Raw genomic sequence first — 17,368 nt, 5'->3', positions numbered from 1 at the left:
TCTCTCACAGCTCTTTTGTCTGACTGCATGATAAGCAATCACTAATATTTGGTCATTTCTCTGGAAAGCTCTCTGAAAAGCAGTTTTTCTTATGTGTTTAACTGCAGGTCTTGCTACCACAGGGTTTACACAATTTGCTGTCTGAAATAAATCCATTGTGTGTTAATAAGAGTCATCTGTGCGTCATGGCAGACGGCCAATAAGCTGAAACAAACTGTGCTCTGAGTGTTCATTGACTTTCTGTATTGTTTTAAGAGAAAAGTGTGCCCAGACTCTGTCCAGACATCCATGTTCATCTGCCTCAATATTACCAACATGCTTTTTTTGGGAGAAGAATCCTGTTTTTACTCTGCTTTTCTTCTCCTTTTCACCAAATTAGAATGAGGAAGAGATTAGAGGATTAAAGAAGGAAGAACTGTGTTTTTATTTAAAAAAAAGGCTCATTTTTGTGTGCATGACTTTATAGATCATGTTAAGTACATTAAAAAGTCCAAACGAAAATTTCCGCAGTAAACTTTAAGCTAATCATAACTTGGAGTTTTTGCGTTGAGCTTGCAGAACATTTTCCATCAGTTTGTTTTAAAGTTGGCGCTGTTTTGTGCGTAAAGGCGCGCCCCTTGGACATCCCCCCTCTTCTTGTTTTGCGCCAGTTGGAGTGTCCAGCCTGGGCAGCAGGAAATTGGTGTAGAAAATAGCGGGGTGGGTGCTTGTCTGGCGGCCTTCAGCCACGCGTTTTCACGCAGAGGAAGCGGCACGTGAGCCGCGGAGCACGCAGGACCTCTCATCGGAAAAAAGTCTGTCGCTCCGCCTCCAACATCCTCTCCTCCGCGGAGTTCAGAGCGGTCGAGGCGCTGCCAGGGAGCACGGTGACCGCGCCCCCCCACACACAACTCCACCTCCAGGTCCCCGAATAGGCTCGTTTTTCTGACCTGAGCGCCTCAATAGCGCAGATTTGTCCCGGAGTTTCAGTTTGGCGTCCAACGCACGGCGATGGGGACTCCAACATCAGCCGGGCGATGAGGGGCTCGACCCGCAGCGCGCCTGAAGCCTCTCGATTCCAGGATCCGACATGTGGAAGGAGGAATATGATGTTCACTTTGACTTCCTGCTGCAGCTCCTGTAAGTTTTCGTGTCTTTGGCGTCCAGAGGGTTGGATCCTCTGGGAGTTGCGCTGCGTGGCAAACATGGAACTGATGCAAATGTGACAAATGTTCCCCTAAAAATGCATCAATTCTCCTCTAGAAAACGAGTAATCTGTCACCTAACAGTTATTCAGTGAGGTCCATTTGGCCAAAAATGGGCAGTTACGCAAGAAAAATACAAAGACTCTTCTTCGGCTGTATTTTCCATTATTTGCATTCAGAATCTGATCAGAGCAAAGAGCCCAAAGTCTTCAACTGGAAGCCTTCAGGTTTCAACAACTGAAACCATATAATCATCATAGTATGTTAGAGAAGAATTAATGTTTAAGATCGTTTGTTGATGTAAAAAGAGATTTTTGATCTGCCAATAACCTGAATAATCGTTTGTTTATCATCCATACACAAAATTTACTGAAAGAAAAGTTGTAGATTTTCATCGAAGGGGGGTTTGCCGTAAGTGAAGGTATTGCAATATTTCCAACAGATTTGCATCAACAAAGTGGGGGAAAAAAACCCTATGAAGAATGAATGCAATCATGCACGGTCAGCTTATTTAATGTCCACTTCTGCCAGTTGATTCAAGGACTTCAAAGCTTTTAAAAGAAGAATTGATTCCGTTTGTTGGAGGATGACATTAGGATGTTGTTTCCTCTACACACGCCCCACACGAGGACACACCTTAGAGGTGTGCGTGTGCCACGATCAGGGGGATTAACATGTGAGTCAGAGGCGTGCCTCATCACGCTCCCTGGCACAGTCACACTCACGCAGGCATGCAGACTCGGTGGCGGTCGTGGGGACTGAAAACGCCTGAGGATACAAGAATCACGCTCTCAGATGGACTAATAACTTGAATGTGTGCCACAGCGACTCTGACGCTCCAAAACCTGAACTAGATCCTTCAGGACCAATATTGTCACTCATTTTTCTGCGTGTGTGCTGGTTTTGTCATGGATGGAGGTTTGCTGCATGAATGGAAATGCTTTTCCCCTTGACTTAGATCCATTCTGAGTGATGTACGAGGTCTTCCTCATAACAGCTTCAGAGCAAACTCTGGGATCTGTCTCTGCTGGATCACTTTTTTTTAACTTGTCCTGTCCAAGAGCTGGGCAAACAGATGAGAGCTGAAGGCCTCTTGTGTTGGACATATTTTACTTTAACAACAGGGGTTCTGAATCTTCTGACAAACCAGAGGTATGTCTGAATAAACCCCTTTTGTAATCGAGGCCAAACTTTATTCATTTTAATCATATTTGAAAATCTCTTGTGTTGGACCAGACGGAAAAGGAAAGGAGGGAAGGATGGATATTAGGGGGGGGGGGGGGGTAGGAGGGTGATTATAAAAAGGGGGGGGGGTAAAAAACCATGAAGCAGCATAAAGCAACAAGTTGCTGGATGGTTATAATCATTACAGTGAGGTTCAGATGTAATACAAGTCTATAAGGGTGGGGCCTGTCCACACACACACCCAAATGCCACAAACACACCTGTTGGCTCCAAAAATGTTCACATTTCAACATGTACACAATACAGATAATGTTCACACACGCATACTTATGCCTTCAGACCAACTAGTGTGAAATATTTCATTCAATCACACAAACTATTTGTTTAAAGGTGAGCTAACACCTGTGCTCAGGTGAGTGTTTATGTTCTTCTAAAATGGATGGAGGAATGTGAAAAGAAGGAGGGAGAGTGACCAGCCATCCCCATACCAAGACCCCCGCCGCAGCGGCAGACAGAACCCCCCCAACACCCGCACGGCAGCAGATAGAGAACAACCGCCCCCCTGTTCAGATAGTTCAAGCTCCAGCCCAACCAGGAGAGCAGCCCCCCCCCGCCCCAGAAGAGCACCCCATCACCACCCAGGAGTTCTGGGCATCTGCTGGATCACTTCTGTGCGCATCCCTGCCTTGTTTGTGCTTTACAGACGCATCCTTTTATGTTTATTTTCTTTCCCTTCCAGCTTTTTAAGGTTGGTCGGTTTGGCCCCAATGACCCCCCTGTTTGTTGTGGAGTCTCCTCCCTGCTAGATCATCTCCAGAGAGAGCTGAACAGGAAGCATTTAAAGCAGATCTCCTAAACACATCAGATTCTTCTTCTTCTTCTTCTTCTCCAAATAACTGGAGTTTTCAACTCCTTTGGGAAAGCCCCCACCCCGTCCCCAGAGGCTGGGCCCAACACCCTTTGAACGGCTGTTTTTGGGCCGACTGTATCTAACCGTCGCTCTTGCTGCTGATGCTTCCACATCAGGGTTCCATCATGGTGGCAGAGTTTATGAGCAGCATGACTTTTACATTGTGTTGTCGGCACGTCTGCTTCATATTCCTGTAGGCGATTGTTCCAACACAACTTGGTTTGAGCAGGACAAGTGGCAACCGTGCGAGGAGAGAAACCGGAGAACATGCAGCTTGTCATTGCGGACGCCGTTCATTTGTCTCTTTAGTTTATCATGATGCGTAGTTGTTGGTTTCCGCTGTTGCCCTGGTTACCATCTAATCCCTTACAGCAGCAGCGTTTAATGCATCGAATGCGAAGGTAATGTAATTTGCCTGATCAGGTTATGCAAAAGGCTTGCAGTCATCCAGCGAGGGGGTTTGAGGTGCTGGCAGCTGCGCACATGCTCAGAAGGAGAGGAAATGATGGAGGTCAGTGAGTGAGCAAGTCGGCAAACCGCATTTGTTTCTTTAGTGGTTACCGTTGACTGTATGTGAGACCTGGACTGAGTGAGTCTACAATGAAATGAAATCCATTTAGTCGCCATTTTATTTGTCACCATTTGGACACCGCCATGTTGGAACCAAATGTTGTCATTAAGTAGTAATTGGTCAGAGACAATGTTTCTATGGCAACTCTCGCCATTCAGGAGTGAGCTAGTTGGAAGTCCACACCCGAGCTAATTCAAAGCGGTTTTTGAACGCTCGAGGTGGGGGCCAGCAGGCACCACATGCTTTTATTGAGGCATCTCATTGGCCAGTTTATAACTTTCACTAAGGAAAAAATATAATGAAAAAATAAAGGATTATCAAGAACATATTTAAAAAAGGTAGCAGATCTAGAATGATTATTCTAATAAATATAATGACTGAGTAATAAGTGTTTATTTCTCAGTAGAAGTCTGTGGGATGTTGGTTTCTTGGAGCCAGCGGGTACTTCCTGTTTGGAAAGGGAGGGGCCATTCCATCCAATTTCATATACATTCATTGGTTGTGTCTGACGCTACTCCCTAACCCCGAAAAGACTATATAGTCCGGAATTATCCAGTGCCCTGGACTTTAATGTAATTTGGTCACAAGCTCTCTACTTCTTTTCCTGTTTTTTAAAGCCAAATATGACGTCACCCAAAGCAAAAACCTATTAAATATGAACATTTCACAAAGAATCTCTTATAAATCCACTGCGTTCTGATGATGAAAACCTGGAAGATTTATGAAACACAATTTTTTCAAATGACAGATTGTTCAAACACAAGAGTTTTTCTTAGAGGCCTCTGGGAAAATTCCAGCGCACTGGGTTTTGGAATAGTAGATTTGGACATCCCAACAAATTGACGGACGCCACATATAGAGCACTAAGCAGTGTGTGAATTCGGACTCAACCTTTCAGCTCTGAGGAGAGCTGGACCGCTCCAGAACAGCCGTGTATGGAGGCCGATGACAAAAGATGATTCCAGAGGTTGTGTTGATCATCAGAGGCACGGGTGTAGATCTGCTCAGTTTGCACAGATGCCGCTCCGAGGTGCTCCAGCGTTTTGCCGCGCTCTCATCATAAATAAGTAAACAAGGAACTAATCAATAACGCGCTTTGTTTTCTTTCTTAATTGAGAACAGTTTAACAGTAACACTGTGAGTGCTTGACCTTCTCTGGCAGTTCATTAAACCGAATCTTTCAGCTGCATTAGTCTAATGGCTTCTAGGAGGGTCGATTTTCAACAGGCTTAACTTCATAGGGTCCAATCTCTGAAGAGTGGCAGTGATGGATGGTTATGTCTGAAGTATGAAGTAGGAACCGTATTGGAGTGGGATAGAAGTCTTCCATTTTATTCACGCATTAATTTCTAATTAATGACTGCTGTTCAATGAACTTGAATAAACACAACTTCCACGAGTTTAAAACAGTGGAGCAGAATAATCTGGATAACAAAGATCAAACATAATAGTTTGTAATTTAAGAAATTCAAACAACTGTCCATTAATTTTAATTTGGCAAAATTATCCGTCCATCACTCTGAAGAAAGCGCTGAATCTGTTCCAATCCAGCTACTGTTGAAAGAAGGTAGGACCACACATGAACACTTAGGGACAATTTAGAGAGGCTAATTAAGTGATGAAGCATGATTTTGAACGGAGTTCCTGGAGAAAACCCACAGATGAATGAGGCAAACATGCAGAAAAAGGATCCAGCTTTAAACCAGTGCCTTCTTGCTGTGAGGCGAGAGCGTTAACCAACAATGAAACTATGAAAACATACACACCCCCTCATTCGTAGTATTTATGGTGTGCTTTTATTTTGGTAAACTTTTCCTTTTCCTGTTTGACATGTCATTAAGCAAAAAAAAAAAAAACAACCAACAATACTTATAATAAATGACTCGTCTTTTGAAAAAACCTTCTCTCGATTCACTTCTTGCAAGATCTCACTCCCGAGTTTTTTTCCCGCCTCTAATATTTGCTTTTAGGTGTTTCAAAACAAACATTACTGTTGGCAGTTAGTCGAGATTCTCAAGAATATATGAAGAAGTAAGTAAGTTTAAGGAAACGGATTTGAAATATCAGATAAAACAAAGATACAAATATGAGAAATATAAATTAGTAAGCAAAAAGAGGATGGAAGCACACTGAATATTGCAAATGTAATTAAAAAAAGAAGAATAAAACAGAAAACATCAATTTTATTCTTTATTTATTCTTTTTCCTTTACTTATTTACTATTTTTAATCCCACTGCAACCATCATTTGATTGATTGTAAAAACTTTCCCAGTGGTCTTTGAATTATTCTTTTGTATTTTTTTTTTTTACTTGTCCTGTCCAACAGCTGGGAAAACAGATGAGAGCTGAAGGCCTCTTGTGTTGGACATATTTTACTTTAACAAGAGGGGTTATTAAACTTCAGACAAACCAAAGGTATGTCTGAATAATTTTTGTAATCAAGGCCAAACTTTATTCATCTTAATCATATTGGAAAATCTTTTGTGCTGGGTCGGACGGAAAACGAAAGGAGGGAAGAAGAGAGAGAGAGATATTAAAGAGGGGGGGATAGGAGGGTGATTTTAGAAGGGGGGGGGGGTTACACCATCAAGCAGCATAAAGCAACAAGTTGCTGGATGGTTTTAATCATTACAGTGAGGTTCAGATGTAATACAGGTCTATAAGGGCGGGGCCTGTTAACACACACATTCAGGGGTCTTTTAATTATGAGGATGCTATTTTTAGCTAAAATTTAAAAAAATCCTGTGGTTTTTTTTGGGGATATAGTTTCTGCAGAGCGGCAGTAGTTTATTAGAAAGTCACCACTGAGTTGTGGGCAGTAGCAGAATGGAGCAGAACAGGAAGCTTGTGGCTTACCATAGTTGCTTCCGTCACTGCTACAAGCGTTTTCCAACTGCATTTTTTTCGTCAGCTCCTGATTCAAAGCGATTTGAATAAAGAAATGCTCAGAATTGCAACATTAACCTTAATTTTCTTTATGTCCTCCATCATGAGGAAAATGCCACATTTTAAAAACACTTTTTTAATCAAAGTGGGTCTTTATGGAAACCTTTTCTTGATTCACTTCTTGTTTCTCATCTTTCCTTATCTTGTTTCTCAGTTTGTCTCTGTGTCTTATATTTGTTTTTAGGCCTTTTAAAAAAAGAAACAACTTCAGGCATTTTTTTCAAGAGCGTCAAGGAGAACATAGTTTATGAAGAAATGAGCAAATTTCAGGGAACGTGTTTTAAGTATCTGAGAAACAAAGATAAAAATAACCAAAGGAATAAAAATTAGTAAGCAAAAAGAGGATGGTAACACACTGGAAAGTACTGTCATAAAAATAGTTCAAAAGGAAGAAAAAAACTGAAAACATTTTCATTCATTTTTTTCTTCATTTGGTCTTTTTTCTTACCACTTACCACTAATTCACCCTTTCATTTTTCCATTTCTCATCTTGCGCCGTTCCAGTCTTTCCAGTCTTTGCCTCTGTGCTTCATGCTTGCACAGGTGAAGGCAGGTGTAACGAATGTCTGCCACTCAACGGCACGCATTGGAGTTTTGGGTGGAGGCGCCCAGCTCAGTTGGTGCTTTAGCCTGAGGCTTGAAGAGTTCACTTTTCAAACATCTTCCTCTCACACATGAGGACTGCTCATTAGGAGGTTGTTAAAGGTTATCGGGCTGCAGGGAGATGTTTTACATGAGACAGGAGCTGCTGAAATCTGCATCATCATCCTGCAGAACTAGTGCAATATGAATAGATCATCTACATCTTATGTTTGTGTTGATTAACTGTTATATTATAGTGCAAAAATAATGTTTATCCATATTTACTTATGCTTAAATGTAAGTTTTTTGTATTGTAATCATTGGTTTTCATTCAAAGCTCGTCTTTGTGTTGTTGTTTGTGTGCACTCATGTGCGTATGTCCCGCCTCTCAGCGATGCCAACCTCACAGATGTGCCTTCTGACTCGGAGGAGTGTGATCTGGGCAGTCTGGAGCCTTTGGAACGCGGGAGCACCGACACTCTGGCCAATGGCTGCCGAGCGGACGGCGAGGCCGCCAAAAGACTCGCCAAACGGCTCTATCACCTCGAAGGCTTCAAGCGCTGTGACGTGGCCAGACACCTGGGCAAGAAGTGAGCACACGCAGCACACGCCGCTCCTGATGATCAGATACACACCAGCAAACTTAAAGCTTCTCTTTTTTTAACCTTTGGAAAACACACTCCAACCAGAAATTGTTCACACCCCAGAAAAATGTCAACGCTGAGAACTTTTGTTCATGCAATAATGCCTCTTTTACATCCTATCATCTTCTGGAAGACCCCCATGTCGATCCAGAAGAAGCTAATAGTTACATAAAAATAAATTAAAGTCAGAATTTTCCAGGGTTATGAAGGATTTAGGGATTAACTGTAGGAAAATCCACAAAGATCTGCTCCATGTTCGATCTCACAGCTCCCCTGATGTTTCTCATGTTTCCCTGCAGTAACGAGTTCAGCCAGATGGTGGCATCGGAGTACCTGAGTTTCTTTGATTTCTCTGGTCTTTCTCTGGATCGAGCTCTGAGGTGAGTGACAAGACAAACACATTAAGAATTGTTCTCACATGTCCATGAAAGACATTTTTGGGTAGTAGTTATTGATTTTTTATTTGTTTCATGGTGAAATGTCTAATCTGATTGTTGTTTTTCTTTTCTTTTTGTGTGTGTGTGCGACAGAAACTTCTTAAAGGCTTTTCCTTTGATGGGAGAAACCCAGGAGCGAGAACGGATCCTCGTGCATTTTTCCAGACGTTTCTGCCACTGCAACCTGCAGACGCTCACCTCTGAAGGTCAGAGCCCTGCTGCAGATTACTCACACTGTGGCGCATGCTCTTTTTACCTCCACATTAACCTGACTGTCACATAACAGCATGGCTAATGACTAAACATAAAGGTGGATGGGTGTTACCATTGACTGTATATGAGCACTGGACTACGTGACGACGTCCCCCCCGGTATTCCAGACAGGAAGCATCCACCGGTTCCAAGAAGCCAACATCCTTTAGACTGCTGAGTCTAGAGTCTGTAAACATTTCTTTGATATACTTTTTCTGTAGTGCAAGTTATTTAAGCTACCACTCTCAAGTGGTAGGGTTGTGGCAAGAGTGGTTGCTATAGAAACGATGACTCAGACCAACCCGGACCAATCGCTCCCCACTGATGTTGTTTGGCTCCAACATGGCGGCGCCTGTAACGCATTGACTGAATTGATTTCGTTTAGCTGGAGCAGGAAATGAGACATTTTCTGTTGGTGACATCACGCTCACTCACTCCAGTTCTTGTAGAACGTCAAAGGGTATTACCCACAATGCATCAGGTGTCCTCAAGTTACGGCTCTCACACAAACCTAAAACACACATCCGTAGTCTTTTGGGGGGAGAAATCCCACAAAGCGATCTTTCACAGCACATTTGCAGACTTTTTGTTGGCTGCAGATTTTGTCATTTAGGTTTTCAGCAGCTAAATGCTGCACGGTGGTGCAGTGGTTAGCGCTCTTGCCTCACGGCAAGAAGGCCCCTGGTGTAAGTCCCGGCTGGGGGACCAGAAAGCAGAACAACAATGGGGGACCTTTCTGTGTGGAGTTTGCAGATTCTCCCCGTACATGCGTGGGTTTTCTCCGGGGACTCCGGCTTTCTCCCACCGTCCAAAAACATGCTTCATAGGTTAATTGGTCACTCCAAATTGTCCATAGGAGTGAATGTGAGTGTGCATGGGTGTGTGATATGTGTGACCCTGTGACAGACTGGCGACCTGTCCAGGGTGTCCCCTGCTTTCGCCCGTAAGTGGCCGGGATAGGCTCCAGCAGCCCGTGACCCCAAAAGGGACAAACGGAAGAAGATGAATGAATGAATGAATGAATGAATGAATGAATGAATGAATGAATGAATGAATGAATGAATGAATGAATGAATGAATGAATGAATGAATGAATGAATGAATGAATGAGCAGCTACATGCATCACTGCATTGACACACTTTAGTGCATATGTGTGTGAGTGTGTATCGCTGTTTTTTACCTTGCGCACTGTGCTGTTGCAGATGGAGCCCACACATTAACCTGCGCCCTAATGCTGCTCAACACGGATCTTCACGGTCACGTACGTACTGCCGACGCCTCCTACGTCCTTGTGAAGGAGTAACAGGGCAGCGCCAGAGCCCCTGCTCAGGAATCCTGTCTGTCCACTCTTCTCTCCATTACTCTCTTTCCTCCCTCGGCCTACTTCCTGACCTGTCTGTGTCTCTCCGCCGCTCGCTTCGTCTCATCAAGAGTAGAAATGGGACTATTGTTGGGCAGCTTACATGATCATAGGTCCTACGATCATAGGTCCTTAGTTGCTCAGCGTGCTAGTTGTAGTTTCACTGGGTCTCTGTCCTCAAACTAACATCCTCTCCTTTCTTTTCTATTCCGTTTCTTCCTCGTTTAAATCCTTCTTCTGCTAATCATCTCTGGTCCTCTGGTCTTTCTCTGCCCCCGCAGGTGGTGAGTAACATCTCAGACTGATACATAAACCCTGCTGTCAGTGAAATAAATTAATTAAACCTTTTTTTACTAATACTAATGATGACATTGCATCCTCTTGCTCATGTTTATTATTGTTTTTTTTCTTTTTACCAATAAATAGAAACAAATTTGACAGTTTATCAAATAAATCAACAGAATCAACAGAAATTTGTATTTGTCTTTAATTAATAATGTTTTTTTGCTCAAGAAGAAAAAATTTGCATAAAATGAATCTTCCTTCTCCTCTTCTTCATCTATTGCTGAGTGATTTGGAGTTAAAACTCTGAAAGAGGAGAAAAACTACTACTAAAGATAAGCATTCAGCCCCAGTCCAACACTGCCGCCTAGTGGGCAGTTTTGTTATTGCTCGCTTTCATGTTAGTGCACCAAAGCTGAGCCATAAATGTATTTTTTTTATGCAGAAAGGGTTGTAGATCACTTGCCTACACTAAACAACTCAAACAAAATGTTTTTCTTCTTCTCAGAACATTGGGAAGAAGATGTCCTGCCAGCAGTTCATCAGTAACCTGGACGGCCTAAACAACGGCAAAGACTTTCCTAAAGATTTACTGAAGGTGCTGTGGAAAGTACAGAAACATGGAAAGGATTCCTGTCGATGGAAGTTCATGTTCCAGCTTTCATGATTGGTTTTCTCGCCCGTACAGGTTCTCTATAACTCCATCAAGAACGAAAAGCTTGAGTGGGCCGTGTAAGCATCCGTTCTGACAGAAGGAAGCAGCCTTGAATGCTTTCACCTCAGGTTTGTCTGAATGGGTATTTGTGTGTGCAGCGAGGAGGAGGAGCTCCGGAAGAGCCTGTCCGAATTAGTGGAGGAGCAGTGTGAGGGCGGGAGTAAACGTGTTGCCAGGGTAACGGACAGCAGTAACCCTTTCATCGCCATTCCCATTCTTTTGAATGCGGTCACCTACAAACATGGAGTGTTGACCCGAAAGAGTCACGCGGAGATGGACGGCAAACGCAGTGAGTGAAAAACCAACAGGTTGAAGAGTTTTTTAAATTTAATTTAATTTTTTTAGTTCAATGTGTCGGTTTTACAAACAAGCAAACGGTTTTTCTCTCAGCCCCCAGGGGTCGTCGGGGTTGGAAGAAATTCTACGCCGTTCTGAAGGGAATGATCTTATATCTTCAGAAGGTATCACGTCTCATCCTGTGCTCCGTTGCCATGGAAACACATCCACCGCCGCAGTGACAACAGCGGCGGGTGCTGCGCGCTGCTGCGGTCGGTGTGTGTATGTGTGCGTTTTAAAGGAGTGGACTAGAAAACACATTAGGAGGAAACGAAGCGCGGCTGTCTTCGTGGGTGTTTGTCTCCCCCTACTGGTGAGAAGGGCTGTTGCGAGTTTAAAAAGGACCACCGGGATAAAACCCTTTAAGAACAATCCCTTTTACCTGGTTGTGTCCGTGACACTTTGGTCTCCTCCCACAATTCATAAACATGCTTCATAGGGTAATTGTATCTATAAATTACCACTAGGTGTGCATGTGAGTGTGTTGCCCAGCAGCAGATTAGTTGTCTGTTCAGGGTGTACCCAGCCCTCACCCAACTGTAGCTGGGTTAGGCTCCAGCAACCCTTATAATCCTCATAAGAGATTTCCAGAGGGTTCTGAAAATGGATGTTGGTGTACATTTAGTATTATTCAATATTTACAGTACCACTACAGGCGATCATTCCATTGTGTTGTGAAAGCCAGACCTCTCTGGTCCTCTGGATCCGGTCTTTTATCCGGTCCTAGGGTCCAAACCAAACATGGAAAAGCTGAATTCATTTTCTATGCTTCACAGGTCTGGAACAGACCAGTTGAAACACTTAGTTTGTTTAAATCCAGGTGAAAGACCCACCTGTTCTCAGCTGCATTTGATCTGTTTTTATTCAAAATTGTATACCCTCACTGCTACTTTAAGCTAACTTTAAATTCACTGAATTTAAACTTTCTTTAAATTTTTATTTTATTGATAATGCCTTTAATGTTTCATTTAAATAACTCTTTTGTTATTTTGAGGGAAGCACTAGTCTTTGTACACAGAGCATGCTATACAAATACACTTGCCTTGTTGTGCCTCTGTGTTCTCCTGCACACAGGATGAGTACAAACCGGATGCAGATCTGTCAGAGGTGGACCTGAAGAACGCCGTGAGGATCCACCACGCTTTGGCCACTCGTGCCACTGATTACAGCAAAAGAGCAAACGTTCTAAAGCTCAAAACCTCCGACTGGAGAGTGTTTCTGCTGCAGGCCCCGTATGTCAACAAAGTCTGTTACAATCGAAAAACTACGTTTTATAAATCTGTTGGTAACACTTTACAAGGGGGGAGTCCCTTTACCAGTGTTAGTTATTTCATAATTAAGCATTAACTAATAAAGAATCAACTAAGATTGATTAATAATAATAATAATGATAAAAATGCTTGTTAGGCATTTGAACATTTAATAAGTGTTACCAAAGTCCTTTAGACTTTACAAAAGGTTCCAATGATCAAATCTTAAATATTAACTAATGTTAATTAACACTTAAGTAATGCTCATTAAGCTTTCAGCATGTTTTAGGTCAGGCTAAAAATATAACATTAAACTGTACCTAGGTTTTGCTTCTTAATTTTGAAAAACAAACACAATAAATCATTTCTTGAGACATTATTAATGCTTTACAAATATATTAACTAACATGTAGTTATTGCATACATAATGTTAGGCAGTTGCTTAAGAAAACTGTTTTTAAGGTTGAATAATAAACTATATTTAACTGCTAACTAATGCACTAAGTAACTTTAGGAATGCAAAGTAATGCATAAAAATGGCTAATGACACTTTATTTATTAGTTTTTTAATGCTTAATTATGGATTAACACATGTTAGTAAAGGGACCCTTGATGTAAAGTGTTGCCCAATAAGGTATTATATCTTGTTCATAACTGTTTATGGTTTAACAAAAGCACAAATTAACTAAAAATGTTTTTAAAACTTTGGCTCAAATGACTAAATAGTGTGTATTTAGTTTATACACTGTATTGTATACTAAAATTCTAATGTTTTAGTAGGAAAGAGCCTTTTACAGTATGTTTTGCTAAAGCAGTAGTTCTTTATGTTTATGTCGATTTTATTTCCTTTCCCTACATTCAATGTTTTTTTTCTTTTGCTGAAAAATTGTGTGTTAATTAAACATAAAAACTGAAGTGTTGTAAGTCTGAATAAGTCTTTTTCTTTGGTTATCAGCAGTTGTAAAACTTTTCTAATTCTCGTTGCCCTTTTTTTTAACTTTCTTTTCTTTTTCTCCAGGAGTGAGGAGGAAATGATGTCTTGGATTTTTCGGATAAACCTGGTGGCGGCGCTGTTCTCAGCTCCAGCCTTTCCCGCTGCCATCGGCTCCATGAAGAAATTCTGTCGGCCCATTCTGCCGTCATCGTCAACACGACACACCCAGGTAGACACTCAAATGGTGGTGTGCGACCATAAAAGGGACAGCCATAACTTCCCATTTTATGAGGATAATCAATTGTCATGATTATAAACTATGAGTTCATTTTTTCCTTCTGTGAGCTGGGAACTTGTTGGTCACTCTGGGGATCTTTCTTGTTTTGATGAAGGAGGAGCAGCTGGTGAGCCATGAGAGACAGCTGAAGCAGATGGGTGTGGAGCTGGAGGAGCATCGCAAAAACCAGCCAGCTGTCGACCCAAAGAGCCGAGAGTGGGAGGAGTACCGGCTAAAGGAGCACTACCTCACCTACGAGGTACAGACTCTCTGCAGCTCCTGTTTATCTTTTTATTACAAGATAAAACGGATTTCTGGCTCATCATTATCACATCAAACGGAATTGTGATCTGTATAAATGTCTAAAACTTTTCCCTTAACGCCTTAACCCTTGTGCTATCCAAGGCACTGTAACGTTGGGAGTGGGGTCATCTGGACCCCACAAGAACCTTTTTTCTTCAATGATTATTGATCTTTACTGGTGTCTATGGATTACATGAAATTTCCACCTTTATCCACCTTTGTCATGGTATGGAGAATACTTCAATGTAAGGGTGGGGTCATTTTGCCCCCACAAGATAGCACAAGGATTAACCTTGCAGATGCGACACCTAAATGACACAAGCTTTCTGACACACCATAACTCTTTGAACATTTACGTGATCAATATGAATACCCTGATTCTGGCGCAGAGCTTTTCATATCAGCTTTGCACCAATGAATCAGCTGGAGTTGCATTAGTTGTGTGAACGGTTTAAGAGTTATGGGACTCGAAAGAATGTCAACACTGGTTAAATGGTTAATATAAAGTTTTAGGATCGATTCAAACCATCGAGGATGACTTAAAAGCTCGATTAGTTTCCAGACAGGCAGTAAGTTGGATGTAACAGGAGACACAATGCAAAAACCTTGTACTGACCTTCCTGTTCTTCCTCCGAGAGCAGAAGACACGGTATGAGACGTACATCAGCCTCCTGCAGGCCAAAATCCGCGCGGAGACGGACGACTTGGAGAAGATCGAGACCAGCGTAATGGGGAGCCTGTTCATGGACGGTCGCGAGTGCCTCCTCCGAAAGACACAGTCCTCCCCATCCATCAGTCAGGCCCACGCCGGCCTGAACGGAAGGATGGCCGGCTGCTCGGCTCCCGGACAGAGGACTGAGGAAGGGAGATGAACAGGGACCAGACAGTCAAAGTAGCATCTTCCCGTCCCCTAAACTAGAATAATCCTTCAATTCCATACCGGATCTGTAATTACTTTTCTGTGTTAGGACTCCTTTGAGTCTTCACTATGCCTCCACTCCCCTTCCAAGATGTGATCAAACCCGAGGAAGTGTCTGTCCTGGAGCAAAACGGGAAGAAGACGAGGAGCATGCCCTTCATCTCAACCGCTCGTTGTGCTTAAGCTCTTTTTTTTCTACTTCTTTAATTATTGCACATTAAAAGCGATCACAACTGTGATCCCTATTTATTGCTACACCATCAGTATTATTTGTAAACCTAAGTGAAGCCTTTAGTGGATCTTAGTTATGAGCAGAACTCTGTAAGGCCAAAAAAGAAAACACAGACGGTCTAGTTAGTCTTCTGTTTGTGGTCCGTGCTCTGCTGTCATGGAATCAGGAAACGGGTCAGATTAAGATGGTAAACAAGGTACTGCTGGAGCGTATCGGCCTTTCGTCAAACCCACGCTCCCACTCTCAGCCAGGCACGCACAGTGTGTTCAATGGACCTACAGCACATGCAGAGCGCGGCGTAAGAAACAGATCTGCAAGAAAGTCTCTGTTTATCATATTTATTTATTTATTGAACTTCTAAGAACCTATATTTGCCCCAGAGAGGGTTTAAGACACAAGGTTAGCTGAACGTGGAGTGCCTTAATGAAGGCCACAGAGTGATCAAAAGTCTGGTCCTTTTGGGGTTGTGGAGACCCCAAACACCAGTCTTTTTTTTTTTTTTTTGTCTTTTGAGGAAAATGATATCTGAATGAAAGCACTGTGCGGTTAGCTGTTGCCCCCTCAACGCTTCTTTTTTTGTCAGTTGACGGAGCTTATACCGAACAAGATTTCTAATTATAGGAAAATGGAGCAGAATGGACTGGTGGGGGGTCAGAGACGTGCGGTACGGGTGGGTCGCTGTGCAGTCACGCCCTGGCGGGCCTTTTAAAAAAAACAGGGTTCTACTATTTTATGAGTGACGGACTGAGCGCGCTCACAGAAACAGAGCTCTACAATCAAAGCTGGATTGCTCAAAATCATCTTCAGAAACATCCAGGTGACAAAAGAAACCATGTTAGTTTTCTGACATCCATGGACCTATTAAAGCATTTACCAGCCTGATAAAACAATGGAAATTCATTGATCTAGTATGCTTTTTCCAAATTGAATGTTTATATTTTTTAGTGTCCAGATCCTTGCCTTTTTTAAATATATCTTTTATTTTGTATTCCCCCTTTGGTTTTAAAAGGAACTGGCTGATAGCAGGCTGTAGCAGCAGGACTGCTTCAGCTCAGGAAACCTGGTTATGGAAGAACAGCAGCAAAATATGCCACAAGGCTGTGCAAGAGATCAGACCCGGTTCCTGTGAAAAAGGCTTTCGTTTTCTATGTACGTCTCCGTCCCTTTGGAAAAAAAAAAGCGAAACAGGCATCCACCTCGAGTTAAATAGACCACAGCAGGTCCAACTCTTGAAGTTCTTGGGGAGGAGCGGTGGTGGTACAGCCTTTAGTGAGCACCTTAACCTAATGTACTCTGACTCATCATGTATGACACAACTGTAGATGCAGCTACTCCACCCCCTCCGGTCCTGGTGGGAGGCAGACGCCTGACGTTACCGAGGTTCTTTGAGCATATATATCTCCGGCTCTTGGTGCTGCACTTCTCCTGCTTTTTGTAATGCATTAATTGTGATGCGCAAACTCTTAAATCCCATTGGGACTTTGCAAGAAACTTGAAGTCACAGCTGGAATTCTGAGTCGGAGACTTGTACAGCACACAGGACAGTAGAAGGGTTTTTGAAGATCAACCTACTTTTTTTTTTTTACAAAAACCAGTGTGGGTAGATAAATAACTACTTTCTTACAGGGAGAAGTCCCAATAAAGTCACTTTGGCTATTGTGCTAACTGATGATTCCTAATGTTTTAGGGTAGGCCTGTGCTGTAATATCAGATTGTGGGGAAAAAAGTGTGAATTGTTACAATTTATTAAAAAAAACAAAAAAAAACAGACAACTTTGGCACTTTGATGCTAAATGGATTTGTCTCTTAGTTTTGTTTGTATATCTGCAGTTTTGAACAGGATGGTCATACATTGTGAATGACATATTTACCGAATATTTACTCTGTGCTTCATAAAGCGAGCTTTCATGTACAAATATTGGTTGTACTTTATTATTGTTGGGAAGTTTAACATTTTTAGAATTCCTTTACCTGAAAGTACAGTACCAAAAACAAAAAAGTAAACTTATTTTATAACCCTGTGTTGTATTAAACAGTTTTTGCCTTT

General features: G+C 42.3%; 1 protein-coding gene across 1 annotated transcript in view; it reads left to right on the top strand.

Moving 5' to 3' along the window:
• Positions 1-17,239, top strand: part of psd2 (pleckstrin and Sec7 domain containing 2) — a 35,738-nt gene extending 18,499 nt beyond the window's left edge. Inside the window, exons 4-15 of the mRNA XM_004073639.4 lie at positions 7,772-7,969; positions 8,323-8,403; positions 8,554-8,666; positions 9,916-9,974; positions 10,864-10,953; positions 11,044-11,087; positions 11,169-11,359; positions 11,461-11,531; positions 12,481-12,638; positions 13,675-13,819; positions 13,983-14,126; positions 14,812-17,239. Of these exons, the coding sequence (XP_004073687.1) occupies positions 7,772-7,969; positions 8,323-8,403; positions 8,554-8,666; positions 9,916-9,974; positions 10,864-10,953; positions 11,044-11,087; positions 11,169-11,359; positions 11,461-11,531; positions 12,481-12,638; positions 13,675-13,819; positions 13,983-14,126; positions 14,812-15,042 (1,525 nt within the window). The 3' untranslated portion in view covers positions 15,043-17,239. The remainder of the gene's footprint in view (positions 1-7,771; positions 7,970-8,322; positions 8,404-8,553; positions 8,667-9,915; positions 9,975-10,863; positions 10,954-11,043; positions 11,088-11,168; positions 11,360-11,460; positions 11,532-12,480; positions 12,639-13,674; positions 13,820-13,982; positions 14,127-14,811) is intronic.
• The last annotated feature ends 129 nt before the right edge of the window (positions 17,240-17,368 follow it).

This window comes from Oryzias latipes, chromosome 10, assembly GCF_002234675.1.
Source record: "Oryzias latipes chromosome 10, ASM223467v1".
Classification (NCBI taxonomy): domain Eukaryota; kingdom Metazoa; phylum Chordata; class Actinopteri; order Beloniformes; family Adrianichthyidae; genus Oryzias; species Oryzias latipes.
This window is presented reverse-complemented; position numbering and strand designations above follow the sequence as displayed.